Source organism: Cydia splendana, chromosome 7, assembly GCF_910591565.1.
Source record: "Cydia splendana chromosome 7, ilCydSple1.2, whole genome shotgun sequence".
In the NCBI taxonomy this organism is placed as follows: Eukaryota; Metazoa; Arthropoda; class Insecta; order Lepidoptera; family Tortricidae; genus Cydia; species Cydia splendana.
Window position 1 is genome coordinate 1751178 of NC_085966.1, and position 19647 is coordinate 1770824.

At 40.5% G+C, this 19647-nt stretch overlaps 1 protein-coding gene across 1 annotated transcript; it reads left to right on the forward strand.

The window, feature by feature from the left end:
* Positions 1–1094: 1094 nt before the first annotated feature.
* On the forward strand, positions 1095–4992 carry LOC134791993 (heat shock 70 kDa protein cognate 4). Its single transcript, XM_063763104.1, has 3 exons — positions 1095–1255; positions 1774–1978; positions 3187–4992. Exons 2-3 carry the CDS (start codon positions 1774–1776, stop codon positions 4935–4937), a joined length of 1956 nt encoding a protein of 651 aa, XP_063619174.1. The 5' UTR covers positions 1095–1255; the 3' UTR covers positions 4938–4992.
* The last annotated feature ends 14655 nt before the right edge of the window (positions 4993–19647 follow it).

A 19647-nucleotide genomic window follows, 5' to 3' on the forward strand; every position in this document is an offset into this window, starting at 1 on the left:
TGAACATTTGATTTGCAAGTCTATACACACAGTGCGAAACTGAGTACACAACATAATTATAACACTAATTTTGGGACAGCTTGTTGGTTGAACGACTAAAATTTAGTTATTTAACTAATTTTAATATTTGGCAATAGCTACAACTACAAAGTATCACTGTAGTTTTATTGAAACATTAAATGGAAATTTTAAATGTTTAAAATAAAATTATTAAGTTTAGTAGTTTTAATGGCTCCTCTACACGAATGGCCAACGCCGGCCAATCCAAGGGATGCATTTATGCATTAGAGGGAGCAAGTGATATTGTTATCTCAGTCTACCGCATGGCTGCGTCCCTTGGATTGGCCGACATTGGCCATTCGTGTAGAGGAGCCATAAGTTATCTGTAGTATATGTTGCTGTGTCCTTGCAGGGCGTCACTTTATCTAACCCGATAATATGTACCACCGTTATAACTAGTTTGTGACATGCAATAAATTGTATTCTATTTAGGTATTTAAGCACCATTTTACACGAATTTAATATTTTGTAGGTGAATTCATAGTTGTAGTTTTAGTAGGTTCATTTTACATTTATAGGGTACATACATTGTAAACAAGAAGTATAGTTTGGCCAGGGACTATCTCATTTCAGATATAGACAGAGAGAATCATACTATCTTTGTCTTACGCTAGTACTAGCACCATAAAGAAAGGGCTAAGTATAGCTTTTTTTGTTAATATTTACTTGGGTTTACCATATTATAGTTCTATTCTTTATACAAAAACTAGACCACATGCGCTCGTTACAGTTTAGGTTGCTAAGATTTACTGACCCATTATTGCAAAATCATATTGTAATATGAAAGTCCAATGACGTAAAACGTTTTTAAGTGCTGTTTCTATATAAAAAATGATGTGACTGGCTGGTATTAAATAGGAAAAAAAAAATGTCGATTATAAAGACTTTCAGGACGATCGCATCACTATTCATGATGCCGCCAATGCCGCCATGCGGCAAATTTTCTACTGACGTAAAATTTTAACCAATCAGGCAGCAGTGCGTCAGGAGGGAATTAATGCTATTGGTTCGTGGAACGGAACATTCCAGAACATCCCAGTGACGTTGAGTGGAGTGGCGCACGCATATAAATTTATTGAGCGTGATCCCCGCCATTTTATTATTTCAAGAAAAGAAACCGTCAATCGCGCACGTTTGCTAAGCGTTCATCTACTAGTTAAGTCTACGACTGAAGTTATAGTTAAATTTATACAAAGTGAGTATTATTCTTTACTATTTTATGTTTATTTCAATATGAATTACTTAGTAAAATTTTGGATTTGTGAAATTTTAATTTCGTTATTGGTACCATGATTGGTACCTCATGATTTTTACTCCGGTCCTCTTGAGTCATGCATGACTTTATCTTATGATAAGAAGTTCCTATGCAATTTCCCGTTATTTAATAGAATTTTCATCTATATTTCTAATAATTTCTAAACATTTATCCACTATTCCTTTCATTCCTTTGTCATCTGGCACGCCATCTGCAAATTTACATAGCACGTGGTCTCTGACCTCACGTTAACTGGAAAAGTCCTTCAATTACTAATTTTATATTTTCGTTAACTGGCCGTGGAAACTAGAAACTGAACAAAGGTGAAGTTTTCACGCGAAGCATTCGAGAACATTCCATCGATTTTCCGGTCGGCTTATGGCGGCGCGTGGGGGATTTTTTTTCTAATATCATTACCAGTGCATCATAGATATTAAATCTAACTTTCTTTTTTCTAGATGGCCAAGGCACCAGCGGTAGGAATCGATTTGGGCACCACGTACTCGTGCGTGGGTGTGTTCCAACATGGAAAGGTGGAAATTATCGCCAACGACCAGGGCAACAGGACTACGCCCTCGTACGTCGCCTTCACCGACACCGAGCGTCTCATCGGAGATGCCGCCAAGAACCAGGTGGCGATGAACCCCAACAATACTATTTTCGGTAAGTTGAACTTTTTTAAGGTTAGATTTTCCATATTCTCCATAAGTTATTTTCTTAGATTGTACTCTGTTAAAGCCCAATGATTTAAGTAAATTAACTAACCTAATCTCTTGAGATATTATCATAAAACTGCTATAACTACAGTATCTATGCTGATAAAAACCGGTTTCTATGCAGATGCTCGTAGATGTAAATCGATATCTAGCCTAGAACACTGCAGAACTAAGACATGTAGAAAATCTAGGACAGACCTAACAAAGGGCCTCACGTTATTCCCGCGTGTTTGGCCGCCATTTTGGATATGTTGATAAATGATAATGCTATCAGTCCAACCACAAACCGCATACATTACCTCTGTCTAGCGACTTTGAATTGTAAAAATTGGTAATGTACCTACTTAGTTGGTAGATAAATCATGAATCTGCGGAAAAGTACAGTTACCTGAATTGTAAAAATGGTAATTTACCTTCTTCAGTCGGTCCCTCAATACTGAGGATCGTGACATCATATCCTTCTGTTGGAAGACCAGGTTCCTCCATAGGGTTCTGTTCCCCGCTAAGCGCATGGCCTCGTGTAGTTTTAATTGCATAGGTGACGTAATTTGAGCACACCATCTAATATATAATTTACCTACATATATAAATAATTTACCTACATAGTTTGTAAATGAATCGTGAATGTGTGGGAAAGTACAGTTACCGGAGGTCGGCGGAGGTTACCAACCCACACTAACTTTAAGTACAATAGTTTGTGGCAACCTACATTAAATTTTCAAAGTTTAAAGTTGTATGTAGGTGGATTTCATTTAAAATTAGTAATCATAATGAAATTATAAGAAATTTCCAGTATAATTTGGCACTTTGGCAATGACTCATAGTTGAACCGAATCTAGTTTGTGTATGATGACTAAGTGGAAGATGATGCAATTATTTATAGTTATATTGATAGAATATTTGAGACGCTTCCTTGTTTATTTCCTGTTATATATCAAATTGAAACTCAATTTGTATCTAAATTCTGGTTTATAGCAGTTGCGATGATACTTAACAATTTCTGAATTTAATTTTACTTTCATGATGATACCCAATATACTAGACTAGAGTCTCTGAACATATTGAATGATAAAAATAATCTGAGGATATCAAAAGCTACTTTTTTAAGTAAATGAAAATGTGCATAGACTAAATTTTGCACTTTGCTTGTTACAGATGCCAAAAGACTCATCGGCCGCAAGTTTGAAGATGCCACAGTACAGTCCGACATGAAGCACTGGCCCTTCGACGTTGTCAGTGATGGTGGCAAGCCAAAGATTCAAGTCAGCTACAAGGGTGAAAACAAGACCTTCTTCCCCGAGGAGGTGAGCTCGATGGTGCTCACCAAGATGAAGGAAACGGCCGAGGCATACCTTGGCAAAACGGTGCAGAATGCAGTAATCACGGTTCCGGCGTACTTCAACGACTCACAAAGACAGGCCACAAAAGATGCGGGTACCATCTCTGGCCTGAACGTACTCCGAATCATCAACGAACCGACTGCTGCTGCGATTGCGTACGGATTAGACAAGAAGGGCGGCGGCGAACGCAACGTCCTTATCTTCGATCTGGGCGGCGGCACCTTCGACGTGTCCATCCTGACCATCGAGGATGGTATCTTTGAAGTGAAGTCCACCGCAGGAGACACTCACTTGGGTGGAGAGGACTTTGACAACCGCATGGTCACCCACTTTGTACAGGAGTTCAAGAGGAAGTACAAGAAGGACCTCACTACCAACAAGAGGGCGCTCCGTCGTCTGCGCACCGCCTGCGAGCGCGCGAAGCGAACCCTCTCTTCCTCCACCCAAGCTAGCATCGAAATCGACTCCCTGTTCGAGGGTATCGATTTCTACACCTCGATCACCCGCGCTCGCTTCGAGGAGCTGAACGCGGACCTGTTCCGTTCCACCATGGAGCCCGTAGAGAAGTCTCTGCGCGACGCCAAGATGGACAAGGCCCAGATCCACGACATCGTCCTGGTGGGAGGCTCCACCCGTATCCCCAAGGTCCAGAAGCTGCTTCAGGACTTCTTCAACGGCAAGGAGCTCAACAAGTCCATCAACCCCGACGAGGCCGTGGCCTACGGCGCCGCCGTCCAGGCCGCCATCCTCCACGGAGACAAGTCCGAGGAGGTGCAGGACCTGCTGCTGCTCGACGTCACCCCGCTGTCCCTCGGTATAGAGACCGCCGGAGGCGTCATGACCACCCTCATCAAGCGCAACACCACCATCCCCACCAAGCAGACCCAGACCTTCACCACCTACTCTGACAACCAGCCCGGTGTGCTCATCCAAGTATTCGAGGGTGAGCGTGCCATGACCAAGGACAACAACCTGCTCGGAAAGTTCGAGCTGACCGGCATCCCCCCCGCGCCCCGCGGCGTCCCTCAAATCGAGGTGACCTTCGACATCGACGCCAACGGCATCCTCAACGTGTCCGCCGTCGAGAAGTCCACCAACAAGGAAAACAAGATCACCATCACCAACGACAAGGGCCGCCTGTCCAAGGAGGAGATCGAGCGCATGGTGAACGAGGCCGAGCGCTACCGCAGCGAGGACGACAAGCAGAAGGAGACCATCCAGGCCAAGAACGCCCTGGAGTCGTACTGCTTCAACATGAAGTCCACCATGGAGGACGAGAAGCTCAAGGAGAAGCTGGCCGACTCCGACAAGCAGATCATCCTCGACAAATGCAACGACACCATCAAATGGCTGGACTCCAACCAGCTCGCCGACAAGGAGGAGTACGAGCACAAGCAGAAGGAGCTTGAGGGTGTGTGCAACCCGATCATCACCAAGCTGTACCAGGGTGCCGGTGGCGCTCCTGGCGGTATGCCCGGCGGCATGCCCGGGTTCCCCGGCGGAGCCCCGGGCGCCGGCGGCGCTGCCCCTGGAGGCGCCGGCCCCACCATCGAGGAGGTCGACTAAACATTCCATACGCAATACCATCCGTGCTAATTGAAGTCGAATAAACGATTGAAAATTACTTACTGTTTCCATTTATTCCAATACCAAAATGGCCAACAATTTGTGTCTTAGCAAATCAGAAGTTACCTAGCCAACTTTCGAGTATGCTATTATGTTTTGTTCTGTTCTAGTGACACAAATTGTTGGCCAAAACGAGCAATCATCTTTTACCTGGTTAGGCGTAGAATATGCGCGAATGAAGATTTTTACATTCTCGCTTAAAAATAAGAAATGTACAGTTAGCAGCAGAAACACATTTGAATTTGTATCGTAGTCATCGTAGACAATACGGCAACCGCACGTATTTAGTTTTAGAATTCCTATTTCAAAAACCTGATATACAGTATGATTTTTCTAGAAATCTAATTTATCTAAATACCTACCAGGTTCTTCACGGTAACGAAGCCTTGTTAATTGTAAGACCGGTTTACCAGACCGGCAGACAAAGATTAGGGCCGTGTTGCATAATAAACTACAACTAATATAACAAGCGGAACTCCTTTTCTAATTTCACTTATTAGAAAAGGAGTTCCGCTTGTAATATTAGTTGTAGTTTTAAAGGCTTGGCCACACACAGAGCGCGACGCAGCGCCGCGTCCGCGCCGCGTGATGCCGACGCGAAGCCTGGTCAAACAGGGCGCGCGCCGATCGCGCCGGCCTCACGCTCTCAACACGCCCTCAAGGCGCGCGTGAACGCGGCGCGGCCGCGCGGGCACGCGGCGCACCGCTCGCTGCCTACGTCCGATCCTACTGACGTGACCTTGCGCGACGCGGCGGGCCGCCGCGTTCGCTCGGCGCAGCGCTGCGCACGCGCCGCGCGGACGCAAGGGGCCGCGCGGCGCGGGGCGCGACAGAAGCGGGGCGTGATACCGGCGGGACGCAGTCTGTTTGACGTCGGTAACCTGTTAGCATGTGCCGCGGTCGCGCGGCGTGGACGCGGCGCTGCGTCGCGCTCTGTATGTGGCCAAGCCTTTATGCAACACGGCCCAGGTCGTACATTTGTAAGGACTTTGAACCGACTCTGTCACGATGCGATAAAAATGTATGAAATTACTATCTTATCATGTTTTCGCACGTAGGTATGGAACATAAACCTGAACAAACAATAAAAGATAGAGTACCTACCTAAGTTTAGATAATACCTAAAGTATAGTCTTCTTAAATATTGTCAAGGTTAGAAAAGGTACAGTCAGCTGAAATAACAAAAATACATGAATAAAAATAAAGATGGTTTTAGAATGGTGTAGCGAGCGCGACTGCGAGTGGCGTACCCTGTAGGCCTAGCACATGATTGGCGCGACAGTATCTCGCGGCGAGACCCGTCTTTTTCTATGTTAATAAAAGAGGAACGGGTAGTCTTATCTCGCCGCGAGATACTGTCGCGCCAATCATGTGCTAGCCCGGCTGTATCGCATCTCAGCCGACACACGAGGGGTCATTATCCGGGCCTCCGAACACCTTCTTAGAGCAGGGGTCAGCCAACTTGAGAGGTGTCAACCGCCGTAGAAATCGCCTAGGGAATTATGAAAGCTCAAAGAGACGCAAAGGCAAGTGTTGTTTTCAGTGGTGTAAAGAACTATAAAATCAAGTGATTTTTGATGATAGAACCGCATGAGGCTTGTAGCTGCGGTTTGTGGACCCTTAAATTAGGGGCCTTAGGGGGACAAAACGCTTTGAGGCCCTACCGTGAAAAAAGAAATTTCGTTATCTGCCTCTAATATTATAGAGCAAGAGCGATATAGATGCCTCTCTATATTTAGTTTTTCGCGGTGATGTAGTACCTAGGATTAGTAGGTAATTTTACTTGTGACTATGCTGTACCTATTCAGCAGCCCGGTTTATTACGTGACGTGATATGACTGATAATATTATGTCACGTTATGTGGTAATTTACTAGTGTACTTATACGTACGTATTTATTGTTACTCGTCTCGTACCTGATGGCGTTAAAGAGAGTCCTGAGAAAAATTACTCTCATTTCTTTCTCGAGATTTCTGCTTCAACCAATTTTAACGCATTTCGACATATGTTAGGGCCGATACAGACGGACTGCAATCCGACTGCAATTTGTATGGGAACTGCACACCGACTGCACGCCAACTGCACCGTCGTCGTGCAGTTCCCATACTAGTAGTCCGTCTGTATTACCGGCCCTTAGACACAGGATTGATTGACACCATAAAAATGCTCACAAGCCATGAAACTACTTAAAATCGATATCACTTAGTTTAGTAATGACCTTTTAACTACCTACCTACCTATCTTCGGCCCTAGGTCACGCCTGAATAAGGACTAGACACTTACTGCCGGATTCTAACTTTAAGATACATCACTTAATAGATCTAGAAACGATATGGATTAGATGTGTCAGTGTTAAAAGTGACGCTTTTGTTTGAAGAAGCGTCACATTTGACACTGACATATCTAATCCATATCGTTTCTAGATCTATGAATTGACGTATCTTAAAGTTCGAATCGGGCCCTTCGCGTCACATTTGACACTGACATATCTAATCCATATCGTTTCTAGATCTATTAATTGACGTATCTTAAAGTTCAAATCGGGCCGTTAGACAGCCATATGTATCCAAGGTGCCCCTTCACACAATGGCCTATTTAACTTGAAGGTCTATCTCCTTTTATTAAGAATTCTTTGCCTCAATATGGCTGTGTTCTTTGCTCGGAAGTAGGTACGAGTAGAGGTACCTATTATCTACGTTCAGCATGAATAGGAAGATTATAGGAAGTGTAAACTGGCGTTTTGGTCTTATAAAAACTTCAATTTTAAGGTCCCGTTTTGGTTCTCTACTGTTTCTTCTCCCTAAACCTACTTTAGGTATTCTAAATTTTAGACTCCCTTTATAAATGGAGATAGAGTTAGACTAAGATAAGTCTACAACGATTTTGATAGTATACAATACAACACGCGGTGCAAGTGTTATTTTAAACTTCAAACTTCTGTGAAATGATGACGTACCTAGATAAAGTAACACTTGCACTGTGTGTGCTATCAAAATCGTTGCAGAATTATCTTGGTCTAACTCTAAGTACTTGCGCGTAAATCTAGACACCTCCAGAATATAGAGGAAAACCAGTTGACCCTCCTAAGAGCCCGTTCCCACTTGTCGGATGTCGGGCCCGGATTATAATCGGATGTCCCTGTGGCAGAACATATTATATGAAGCTAATATATTTTATGCACAACTAAAAGGAATATCTATTTTAGTTGAATAACTTCAAGAAGCCGTTGATATATCACTCTATTTTCGTATAATTTTATAGAAAACACGATCCTAACCGTGAAAACAGCTGGAAAAATTAAAATCGAATTGGAACGAGCCCCGATCTATTTCAGTTTAGTTTAGAAAGAGGCTGGTTATAAATAAATTGAGGAATATTCTAGTTAGCACATTAACCGGGAGTCCAATTCAGATTTGAAACCTTGCTACGGTTTTGATACGACCTTGATGATTGGCGTGCATCCCACGAATAGAGTTGTGCCCTTCTCGAGAACGTTCTCCCTTTTGTTTAGGAAAATTTCTCGCTCGAGAACATTTCCCATACTTACTAAATTGAGAAAGTTCTCGAGAACGGCACAACTAGGTATACTCACGACTTTCATTGCTTATTGCACCAACTAGCGTGAGTGATCTTCAAAGCGTGTCCAAAATGAGATCTCCTTCTCCGAGCTCCGTATTGTATTCTTGACATTCTTGTTTTTCTTGTCTGCCCTTGGATAAGCTGTTATGCGATTGTATGACATCGATTGGATTACAGACATTACAATGGAGATAGCTAGGTACAGATGCATAATAATTGTTTTCCATCGTATTTTCACGGAAACGTACGAACGTGTCTTGCTATTTCAGTCACGGCGCGATTCGGGAAATGGATTAGAGATTCACTAGATATGAAATAGTAAAGATATGTGACGTTCCACGACAAAAGGTACCTTATGGCGGCTGGCTCTTACTTCGCATAGCGCCGCAATAATATTATTGCGGCGCCTTATTAAGGTACCTTTTGGCGTGGAACGTCATATATCTTTACTATTTCATATCTAGTGAATCTCTAATTCATTTCCCGAATCGTGCCGTCAGTCTCGGTACAAAAAGTACTGAGGTTGACTAAAGTAGCATGACAAATACGAACGTTTCCGAGAAAATACGATGGAAAATAAATTACTTATGCACTAATTCTGTATGGTTGATGAAATATAATTTGCATTGATCTCTCTCTCTCTCTCTCTCTCTCTCTCCAACGACTTTTAGGTATGTCGAATCGGCGTAAATTATATTTCGTCGTAGCGAGTGTGATGAAAATATATTTACACGCCTAAGTATGACACACTGAGAGGTCGTGTAAATATGTATATCTTTGGAACGCTGGCTTGTAAAAATGTTACGTACTTACCAGGTAGTATCACTTTAAAGTGATACTACCTACTTAATCTTATGAATTCTTCAATGTAGGCATATTACAATGCACTTATGAATGTTAAATCATAAGTGCATTGTAATAGTGTTCTCTCCAAGGCGTTCGATCTGGTTAACTATGAGCTCTTGTGGGCCAAGTTAGAAGAGGCGGGGGTCCCTATGGATATTGTGCATATACTTAGGAGTTGGTACTTGTGTAGGGTTGCCATACGTCCCGGTACGCCGGGACATGTCCCGGTTTGAAGCACGGTGTCCCGGCGTCCCGGCCGATAAGAAAATTGTCTCGGTTTAAAAATCATAGTTATTTAGTAGGCTGGACTTGGTAAATAATAATATACCTACATTTCTACGTTTCATATGGCCAATATTAAAAAATAAATGTTTTATGGTACCTACTTTTACCTAATGTCCAATATCAGTTTCTCAGACACACAATAATTAGATGATTATGTAAATTATGTTATTTTATACCTTTTAAAGTCTGTAATGTAGAGCTCGTATTTCAGGCTCCCAAGGGCCTAAAACCTCATCGATGGAACTTCGGCCCTCCGAGTAACTCTTGTACATATGACACATATTATTGTTGAGTAACACTAGCGCTGCTTTCTTACAGATCGACCTTCGGCGTCGCTTAATTTTTAACAAATATAAAAATTTGATTTGAGAAGCTTGGCCTTTTGCCTCGCATGAAAGCTCACCGCGCTGGTTATAAGTACGCTTCAGGCTTATTAAGTAATGTGGAGATTTCTGAGCTCGACCTTCAGCCTCACATTTTACCTAAATTTTTGGTTTGTCTTCCAAATCTCCTCTTCTTCAGCTTAGCCTTTGACCTCGCTGCGCCAAGCTCGGCCTACGGTTTCGCTTTTTAATACAATGGACATTGGTTGGCGTGTATGCTCTAGCTGAGCTTATCCTGAAGCACGGCTTCGACCTCGCATGAAAGCTAGCCTCACTGGGGAACTTCGGATTTTTAGGCCCGGCCCGGCCTTTTTAACACGCTTTCACAATTTTGTAAAAAAAATTTCGCGCTCGCTGCGCTCGCGTTTTTTGCTGGTTGACCCTGAATCTACATGGTAGCTTAATCATAGGTAGAATAATCATTTAAACACATGAAAAATTTATCTCCGAAACTACTGTGCTAAAATTTTGAAAAAAAAAAAACACTAAATAGTTCTTTACCTATCTATAGGAAAACCTATTAGAAAGGTGCAGTCAAGCGTGAGTCGGACTTAATTATAGACATTTCACTCACGTTTCACATGAAAAAATACATTGTTACAAATTGTGTAACCCTTTAAACGCGACGCAAGTCCGACTCGCACTTGGCCGGTTTTCTTTAAATGTCCCGGTCTGAGTCCCCACACTTATGGCAACCCTATACTTGTGTCAAGTTAATGTTGTCAGGTGGGGAAAAGACATGTCAGAGGAATACAGGTTGGAGTGCGGAATGAGACAGGGTGGGAGAACGTCTCCTAAGCTCTTCAACCTGTACATAAATGCACTCATCGAGGAACTCAGCACCATACATGTCGGCTGTCATATTAGCGGTGTATGTATGAATAATATTAGCTATGCGGACGACATGGTGCTGTTCAGGGATGTTACGGAGCTCCGGTTCCGTTTCCGTTAAGGCGGAACTTCCGTTTGGTATTACACATCCGTTTCTGTTCCGGTTCCGTTATGTTTTAAACGGAAGTTATAACGGATGTCAATGCTTCGCGCGGCGGCGGCGTACATCAAAAATCGGGCAAGTGCGAGTCGGACTCGCGCACGAAGGGTTCCGTACCATATAAAAAAAAAACAAAAAAAAAAGCAAAAAAAAAAACGGTCACCCATCCAAGTACTGACCACTCCCGACGTTGCTTAACTTTGGTCAAAACTCACGTTTGTTGTATGGGAGCCCCATTTAAATCTTTATTTTATTCTGTTTTTAGTATTTGTTGTTATAGCGGCAACAGAAATACATCATCTGTGAAAATTTCAACTGTCTAGCTATCACGGTTCGTGAGATACAGCCTGGTGACAAACGGACGGACGGACGGACGGACGGACGGACGGACAGCGAAGTCTTAGTAATAGGGTCCCGTTTTACCCTTTGGGTACGGAACCCTAAAAACAAACGGGTTCATACCAATCATTCGCTCATCGCCCCGCTTGCCACGTGCTACGCTAATTTGTTATTTGTTTGTATACTTTGTTTTATTCGTGTTATTAAAATTAAAATCGTATGTGTTCTGTTGTGTACTGACTATGACTACTGACTGTGTGTAGAGCCTCTACCATCAGTTTTAACATTGACATAACGCTCACGTCTACGTAATTTACTTTCTGTACATCTCGCTTCCACTATTGCTCGCATATGCGAGTACGAGCGAGATGCATAGAAAGTAAGTTACGTAAACGTGAGCGTTATGTCAATGTCAAAACTGGTGGTAGCCGTACAGGTGTAGTGTGTGTGGTGAATGTTAGTGTTTAAAAAAACGCACAATGAAGCCGAAATCAAGTTCGATTTGGAACTATTTTGATGAAGTTAGTGGGGACCAGGGATGTAACGGATGTGGTTTTATCGGAACCGAAAACGGAAACAGATGTTTTCAATTTAGTTTAACGGAACCGGAAACGGAACCGAAAACGGAACCGGAACCAGAAACGGAGCCTGAGTGATAGGTGGACGAGATGTTAAGGGTAGGTGTATTAAAAACAGTATACGAATTTTAAGTAGTACTTAGAAGTCTTAGAACCCCTAAAATATGAATAAATAATTTAAAATAATCAGCGGCGTTATTTTATGTTAAGTTGCACATTAATACACCCAGACTCTTCGCCCCACAACGAAAATCGAAAAATAAATAAATAAAAAAATAGCATTTTGTATGGAGGGTTTAAATTTTCAAAGTGCGGTAGCAACCCCTATAATGTATTTAAAAATTCTGAAAATAAAGTACATTGGTTTTTTAGGGGTAGATTTTACATTAAGCGGATGCCCCGTAGAAAAATATAACATCGACGAAATAAGGACCACCCTAATGCATACACTTCAAATTACTTTTTAAGGATGTAGTCGTTTTCCCCTTTCTGGAATAAATCTTCAGACCAAGTTTACACTTAGCCGTGTCCCCACTAACTTCATCAAAATAGTTCCAAATCGAACTTGATTTCGGCTTCATTGTTCGTTTTTTTACACACTAACATTCACCACACACACTACACACAGTCAGTGGTCAGTACACAACAGAACACATACGATTTTAATTTGAATAAGACGAATAAAACAAAGTATACAAACAAACAACAAATTAGCGTAGCACGTGGCAAGCGGGGCGATGAGCGAATGACTGGTATGAACCTGTTTGTTTTTGATATACGCCGCCGCCGCGCGAAGCATTGACATCCGTTATAACTTCCGTTTCAAACATAACGGAACCGAAACAGAAACGGATGTGTAATACCAAACGGAAGTTCCGCCTTAACGGAAACGGAAACGGAGCTCCGTAACATCCCTGGTGGGGACACGGCTAAGTGTAAACTGTGTCTGAAGGTTTATTCTAGAAAGGGGAAAACGACTACATCGTTAAAAAGTCAGGCTCCGATTCTGGTTCCGGTTCCGTTTTCGGTTCCGTTTCCGTTTTCGGTTCCGTTTCCGTTTTCGGTTCCGTTTCCGTTTTCGGTTCCGTTTCCGTTTTCGGTTCCGTTAAACTAAATTGAAAACATCTGTTTCCGTTTTCGTTCCGATATAACCACATCCGTTACATCCCTGGTGCTGTTGAGTCCCTCACCGGGAGGGCTTGAAATATTGTTAAAACTATGTGAGAAATATGCATGTAAACATCCATATTTCTATTTCTATGTCCATCAGTTGTACCACCGCTATATCTAAATGGCACACCCCTTAAACGAGTGACATGTGTCAAGTATTTAGGCCACTTAGTCAATGAAAATTTGCGTGACGACGCAGATATAGATAGGGAACGTAGGGCGCTGGCGATAAGAGCGAATATGATAGCACATAGGTTCAGAGGCTGTACAGCTCAGGTCAAAATTACACTCTTTAGAGCCTACTGTACCTCTCTTTATAGCTGCAGCCTATGGGCTAATTATTCGCAAAGATCGATCAGCGCCCTAAGGGTTCAGTTTAACAACGCTTTCAGGGTACCTACTGTTGCGTCTGCCATGCTTCTGCAGCGCGTCAGGCATGTTCGCGGACGCGCAGGTAGACAGCTTCTCTGCTACAATAAGAAGGCGTGCCGCCGCGACGCGTCGCAGAGTGCTTGACAGTAGCAACAGTATCCTGAGTGCGATAGCGGGTAGGCTCGATAGTCGCTATATGCAGCACTGGTCGAACCTGCACCGTTCCTTAGCTCCCTATGATAAAATGTAGTAGGTAGATAGGTATCTAATAAATTAAGTACTAACATAGTCTAAATTACAAGCTCTGCATGTACATGTTTACTAACCTGTTATGGATTTTTGTGGTCCGAAATAAATGATTTTTATTTTATTTATTTATTTAAATTATCACCGGTTCTTATCCTACACCAAAACAAAAATATTATTAATAAATCACTTGAAACTATTTACTTTTATAAAACTATTTACACGATTAATGTACCTAATTTTATGTAGGTACCTACTTTATGTAAAGAAATCATTCCTATGTAAATAATCGTTCAACTATTCAAATATTAATTAAACTTTAGTGATAATGTATTAAAAAATACAGAAATCGAAAACCAAGTTTAATAAAACTTCATGATTAATTTAAACATTTTATTCATACATAATTTTGTGCTATAACAAACCAACGGGACATTCGAACGTTCCTACAAAATATCACGATTACATGTAAATCGATTCTTTTGTCAATTAACTAGAATTAAATAAACCTTTCAGCAAGCGTTGGCTGGATATGAGATTCGGTGGAGACTTTTACAGTTTCGAAAAAAAAAATATCCTTAACTTAAAGTACCTTCAATCGGGGTGAATAGGGATGGCTGGGGTGAATGAGACAAGACTTAAAATGAGATTCACCTATTTCTTAAAAAATACCCATACAAATTGTATCATACAAAATCGACTATTATTTTTAGTCGTATGATATAATTTGTGTGACTATTTTAAGAAATTGCTAGGTATATATCCATTTTATATAATGTATTAATTATAGATAGTTAGTTTGTTAACAAATAATTATACATACATAAAAATATTATGAGATATCGTGCTCACAATTTCTACTATACCCTATAGTTTTTATTTAAGTAAATTAATAAAAATGCCCGTCGAATCTCAACTCCAGTTAAATTTCCTATTGTATAATATAATACCTATCCTTAAATATAATAACTATATACATTACAGTAACGAGTACAAAATGAGTCCATGGTACTATCTATCTCGCTCGCACGTCCAGGGTACCTGAACTATAAGGCCTGGCCTAAGCCACATTTCATGCAAACCGACTTACAGATAAATTTAATTTACATATATTTGCAGAAGATTTGCAACATCGTAAAAACCTATAAGGGTGAAATTTTCAATTTTTGTAAATTCTTCTATGTTAAGATTACCTATTTATTTGGCTGTCACAATGGAATTAATTTAAATAATCAACGTGGAGAAGATCGACAAATAATTGGTTGGAAAGACCGCCATAGGGCAAGAACTCTCGTATTTACGTATGTACGTCTCTCAGACTCAGTCTACCGACCTTCTGTAGGGGAGGTTTGGGACTATTGGGCAGTCGGGAGGCTCGGGCACCCCCTTGTAATAAGTCCTGATTTACAAGGGGGTGCCCGAGCCTCCCGACTGCCCAATGGTCCCCTACGTAGATTATGTGTACAAACACAATATTCTCGAAATATCAAATAAATAAGACAAACGATTCTTTTAACCAACAAGTCAAACGACTCATTTTACAAGCTAGGTATTTTATAAAAATAAATGCGACGGAGTTGGTAGCCGACAATCTTATTAATATTTTAAGAAACGTGTGGACAGATTATTTTAAGAAATAGGATAAGGACGCCAGAAGGGTAAAACACTCGGTAAATGGATCTAAAAAAGTTTCGTTTTCTTGTGCTATGAGTTTACAATACACAAAATAATCAAAGTGTTCCTGAAGAAAAAGTCTATTTATATAGCTCCATTGTGATCTGGCTCGGAACCGGTATTTTTCATACAAAAATACCGGTATTATTACGTTTTTTTTTCGTTCTTTGGTTTATTATTAAATTTTTACTGGGACAATCTAATAATACGAAGTTGTTAACTAAATACATGATTCAGTCCTACGTAAAGAGCATAAAATAGTTAAAAATATTGGGCTATTTCGGGTTTTAAAAAAAAACCGGTTCCGAGCCCTGATTGTGATCAATCAATTATTTCACATACAAGGTGTACACAGTCTGATCTCGATATTTATAACGTACCTAATCACTACACTTTTATCTTTGCTAGTTCAGATATAATAAACTAGAAGTCCATCTACAGGGCATTTTACCTTTATTCTGGGTTAATTAATTAGCGTCAAAACAAGGTTATAGAAAAGTACTAGTCAATATTATTTTCGTTTTATTTGTTAGGCGTCATCGTTGTTTTTGTAATGTTTGCCGACATGTCAACACAGTCTTTGTTTTTTTATTATTTTATTTAACAATCTTTGCGTAACAGATAAGTATGTATGTATATGTAGAGGAATTTATTATGTTGCATATCTTCTGCCGTAATTATAATATCAACATACGTAGATTTGGTTTCATGAAAGTCCATTATATTTACAAATAACCTTATCTTTTACTCACATCCTTTCCAAACTTATAATACTTACGCAATAAATACTAGACTGTTTTTAGGGTTCCGTACCCAAAGGGTAAAACGGGACCCTATTACTAAGACTTCGCTGTCCGTCCGTCCGTCCGTCCGTCCGTCCGTCCGTCCGTCCGTCCGTCCGTCCGTCCGTCCGTCCGTCTGTCACCAGGCTGTATCTCACGAACCGTGATAGCTAGACAGTTGAAATTTTCACAGATGATGTATTTCTGTTGCCGCTATAACAACAAATACTAAAAACAGAATAAAATAAAGATTTAAATGGGGCTCCCATACAACAAACGTGATTTTTGACCAAAGTTAAGCAACGTCGGGAGTGGTCAGTACTTGGATGGGTGACCGTTTTTTTTTTGCTTTTTTTTCGTTTTTTTTTTGCATTATGGTACGGAGCCCTTCGTGCGCGAGTCCGACTCGCACTTGCCCGGTTTTTTTTATGCAGTTGTCTGATTTAACCCACGTTACCCTTCAGCAATTAATATAGCACAAGACCAAAAAAGGTATCAAGAGTTAAGGATAATGATCGTTTAAGAAAAAGTCATATAAGGTAAGGTCGGGTAAGCTAAGATTATCACCACCGGGGCAAAACAAACACTTGTATGGAATCCCCATACTGTTTGTCTTGTCCCGAGCAAAATAATGTAAATAAACTATGTTCGTTTTACCCCACCTTACCTTATAACAGTAATCTCGTATCATTTTGGCAGCAGGCAGCGTATCTACTTGAGTTATAGGAATCGATACAGCCAAAATCAGTTGAAATGATTAGAGTTAAACGTTATTTGTAACTTATTTGGAGACTTTTTGTGAAATTACCTGTAGGTACATTAAGCTGCCACAAAAATGCTGTTTAGGTTACTAGACCAATATTAGAGGCAGTAGTTTAAAGAGTTATTCTCGGGTTTTTCATAAACACATACGCGTCGAATATTATCATTCAATTGTGTAATGGACAATCATGTGTAATGTTTACAAACACCAAATACCTCATGCCATTCTAATTCTCAGAGTGAGAACAGAACCCCTATTGTAAATTTCATTCGATAACGTGACGAGTGTTCGCGTTTGCGTTTTGTCTATTTTTGTATGGGATTTTGAATAGCGCGCCAAGCGGGACGTTTTGGAATCTCTAAATCCCATACAAAATGACACGCAAACGAGTACGTCACGTCACGTTATCGAATGAAATGTACACTTGGGGTACAGACAACGTGTGTTCTCAATCTGATATAGATAGAAATGAGGTTATTTTTAAGGGAATGATTTGATAGACTCGAATAAACACGTTTTCTGGAAATTTATAAATTTTTGAGTAAAATCCAGTCTAACGCCCATTGTACAGCGAGCTGCAAAAATTGCATGGACACATTATGAACTTAATTCAATTATAAAGTGGCCATGCATTAATGCAGCTGGGTGTACATCTGAGAAAGATGCTCAAAAGAACGTTTGATGCGCATCTTTGCGTCCGGAAAGATAGTCCGGGCTAGTTTTTAGAATACCTACGTCAGTTTGGATTGACGTACCTAAAGTCCAAGTCAGTGGCGTTAGTTATATAGGTGTAGGTGAAGTGGCCCCTCGTTCACGGCCTCGCACTGAAGGAGGCCCGTGGGAGCCAACCCTTTTATTACCCTGGGAATACACATTGAAAGAAAAGGGCCTCGCAGATGCGACTTCGCCATCGGTTATTTAGATTAGTTCACGCTACGCCACTGGTCCAATTTATATTTAAATTATTTTTAATGAGTCATCAAATCATTCTCCTATGCATGTTGACTACTCCGCGCATCAGCTCCGTGAAATTACAATACAATACAAATCCTATTTAAATTCTTTCATTCACTTTCATAAACTTATTTTATAATCGTCTTATGTTTCATCAATCCTTAAATCTCCAGAGCTCACGCGCGATCCTTAACCAGTTTTACATCGAAACGATCAGAAGAATCCTACCACCATTTGCTGTGTTGGTAGCATTGAGCCTCTGTACCAGCTTACCTCCTAAATACCTTAACAGTTACACCGGAGGCCTAGCTAATCGTTTATTGAACACGCAAATCGAAACCTTAAATAACTTATGGAAATCATATGGATTTTCGTACGTATCTGCTAGCCCAATACATTTTTCTGTCATTTCAATACATTTTTCTGTCAGTCAATACATTTTTCTGTCATCCCAATACATTTTTTTGTCGTCCCAATACATAATCACTTTTCGATTGCCGTTTTTCGATAAACGAGTGTCGTCTTGGCGTCGGCACCTGCTTATAAAATCCTGTCGGAGGTCAGCTACATAGACAAGCATGCCAGTTTCTGAAGGATTTAAGATGGTCAGAGGCGTTGTCAGCATCTATTATAACTATTGGTACTTTATAGCCACGTATTCAGTCTTTTAAGCTCATTGGTTAGTGTTAGGACTCTTCCAATCGCAAAGGTGCTTACTCTGAATGATTTATTCATTTCATTACTGTCTGCTTTGATATAAAATACTTTGTATCGATGAGTAGATAAGGTAAGGTGGGATAAGACTAACATAGTTTATTTTGCTCGGGGCAAGACAAACAGTATGAGGATACCATACAAGTCATAGTCTTACCCCGGAGATAGTCTTACCCCACCTAACCTTAGGTAAGTACATTAATTCCGCGGAAGTGATTGTTTGTGCAAAAGTGAAAACGGCCTTTACTTATTTAGCAATTTCACCAGGAAATCTATGTTAAATCATTCAGAATAAGGCCTTTAATTTACTTATAATTATCATATATTTAGGCAAAGCTATAAATCGAGATTTGACATAAGCCATGACATTGGATTTGTTAAGCCGATGACTGTCGAAATTCGTGGGGGGTCTAGGCTAGATTTAGGATTCTAGATCACTTATTTCTATAGGCATAGAGGAAGGGGAGTTTATATCATAAACAAAAAATACAATGTTGGAAAGTGCGGGGCAAGGAAAACACTACCAAGTCATAGGTTTTTACAGCCGTTTTACCTGCCCTAACGAACATAAAAAACAATCTGATAATCAAAATATAAATATACATTCATTTATGTTAAATATTTAAATGAAATATAGCGTAAAGTGGTCTTACTTCGCTCCAACATTAAGAGATTAATGAATAAATTATGACATTTATGAGCAAGATAATAATTCAATACATATATTATTCATTTTCGTTTATCGTCAGGTTATATAAATATAAAAATGAAATATAATTTCTGAATATGTTAAACATGTAATAATTTTACAGAGCAATTAGAGCATAATTACCCACAGTCGAGCAAAGTAGGACCATTTTACTGTAACTTTTTAATTTACCCCTTTAATAATCATAACACTTCTTTTTAGTCTTAGAATGTTTATTGGAGTCACAAAGTTAAGGTCTTTGATGGGTCATTCTCTGAGAATATGT

Excerpts from the sequence above, each read along its gene's own strand:
- LOC134791993 (XM_063763104.1), top strand. The coding sequence starts at position 1,774 with ATGGCCAAGGCACCAGCGGTAGGAATCGATTTGGGCACCACGTACTCG. Across the intron at positions 1,979-3,186 it reads CCCCAACAATACTATTTTCG|ATGCCAAAAGACTCATCGGC; the intron begins GTAAGTTGAACT and ends TGCTTGTTACAG.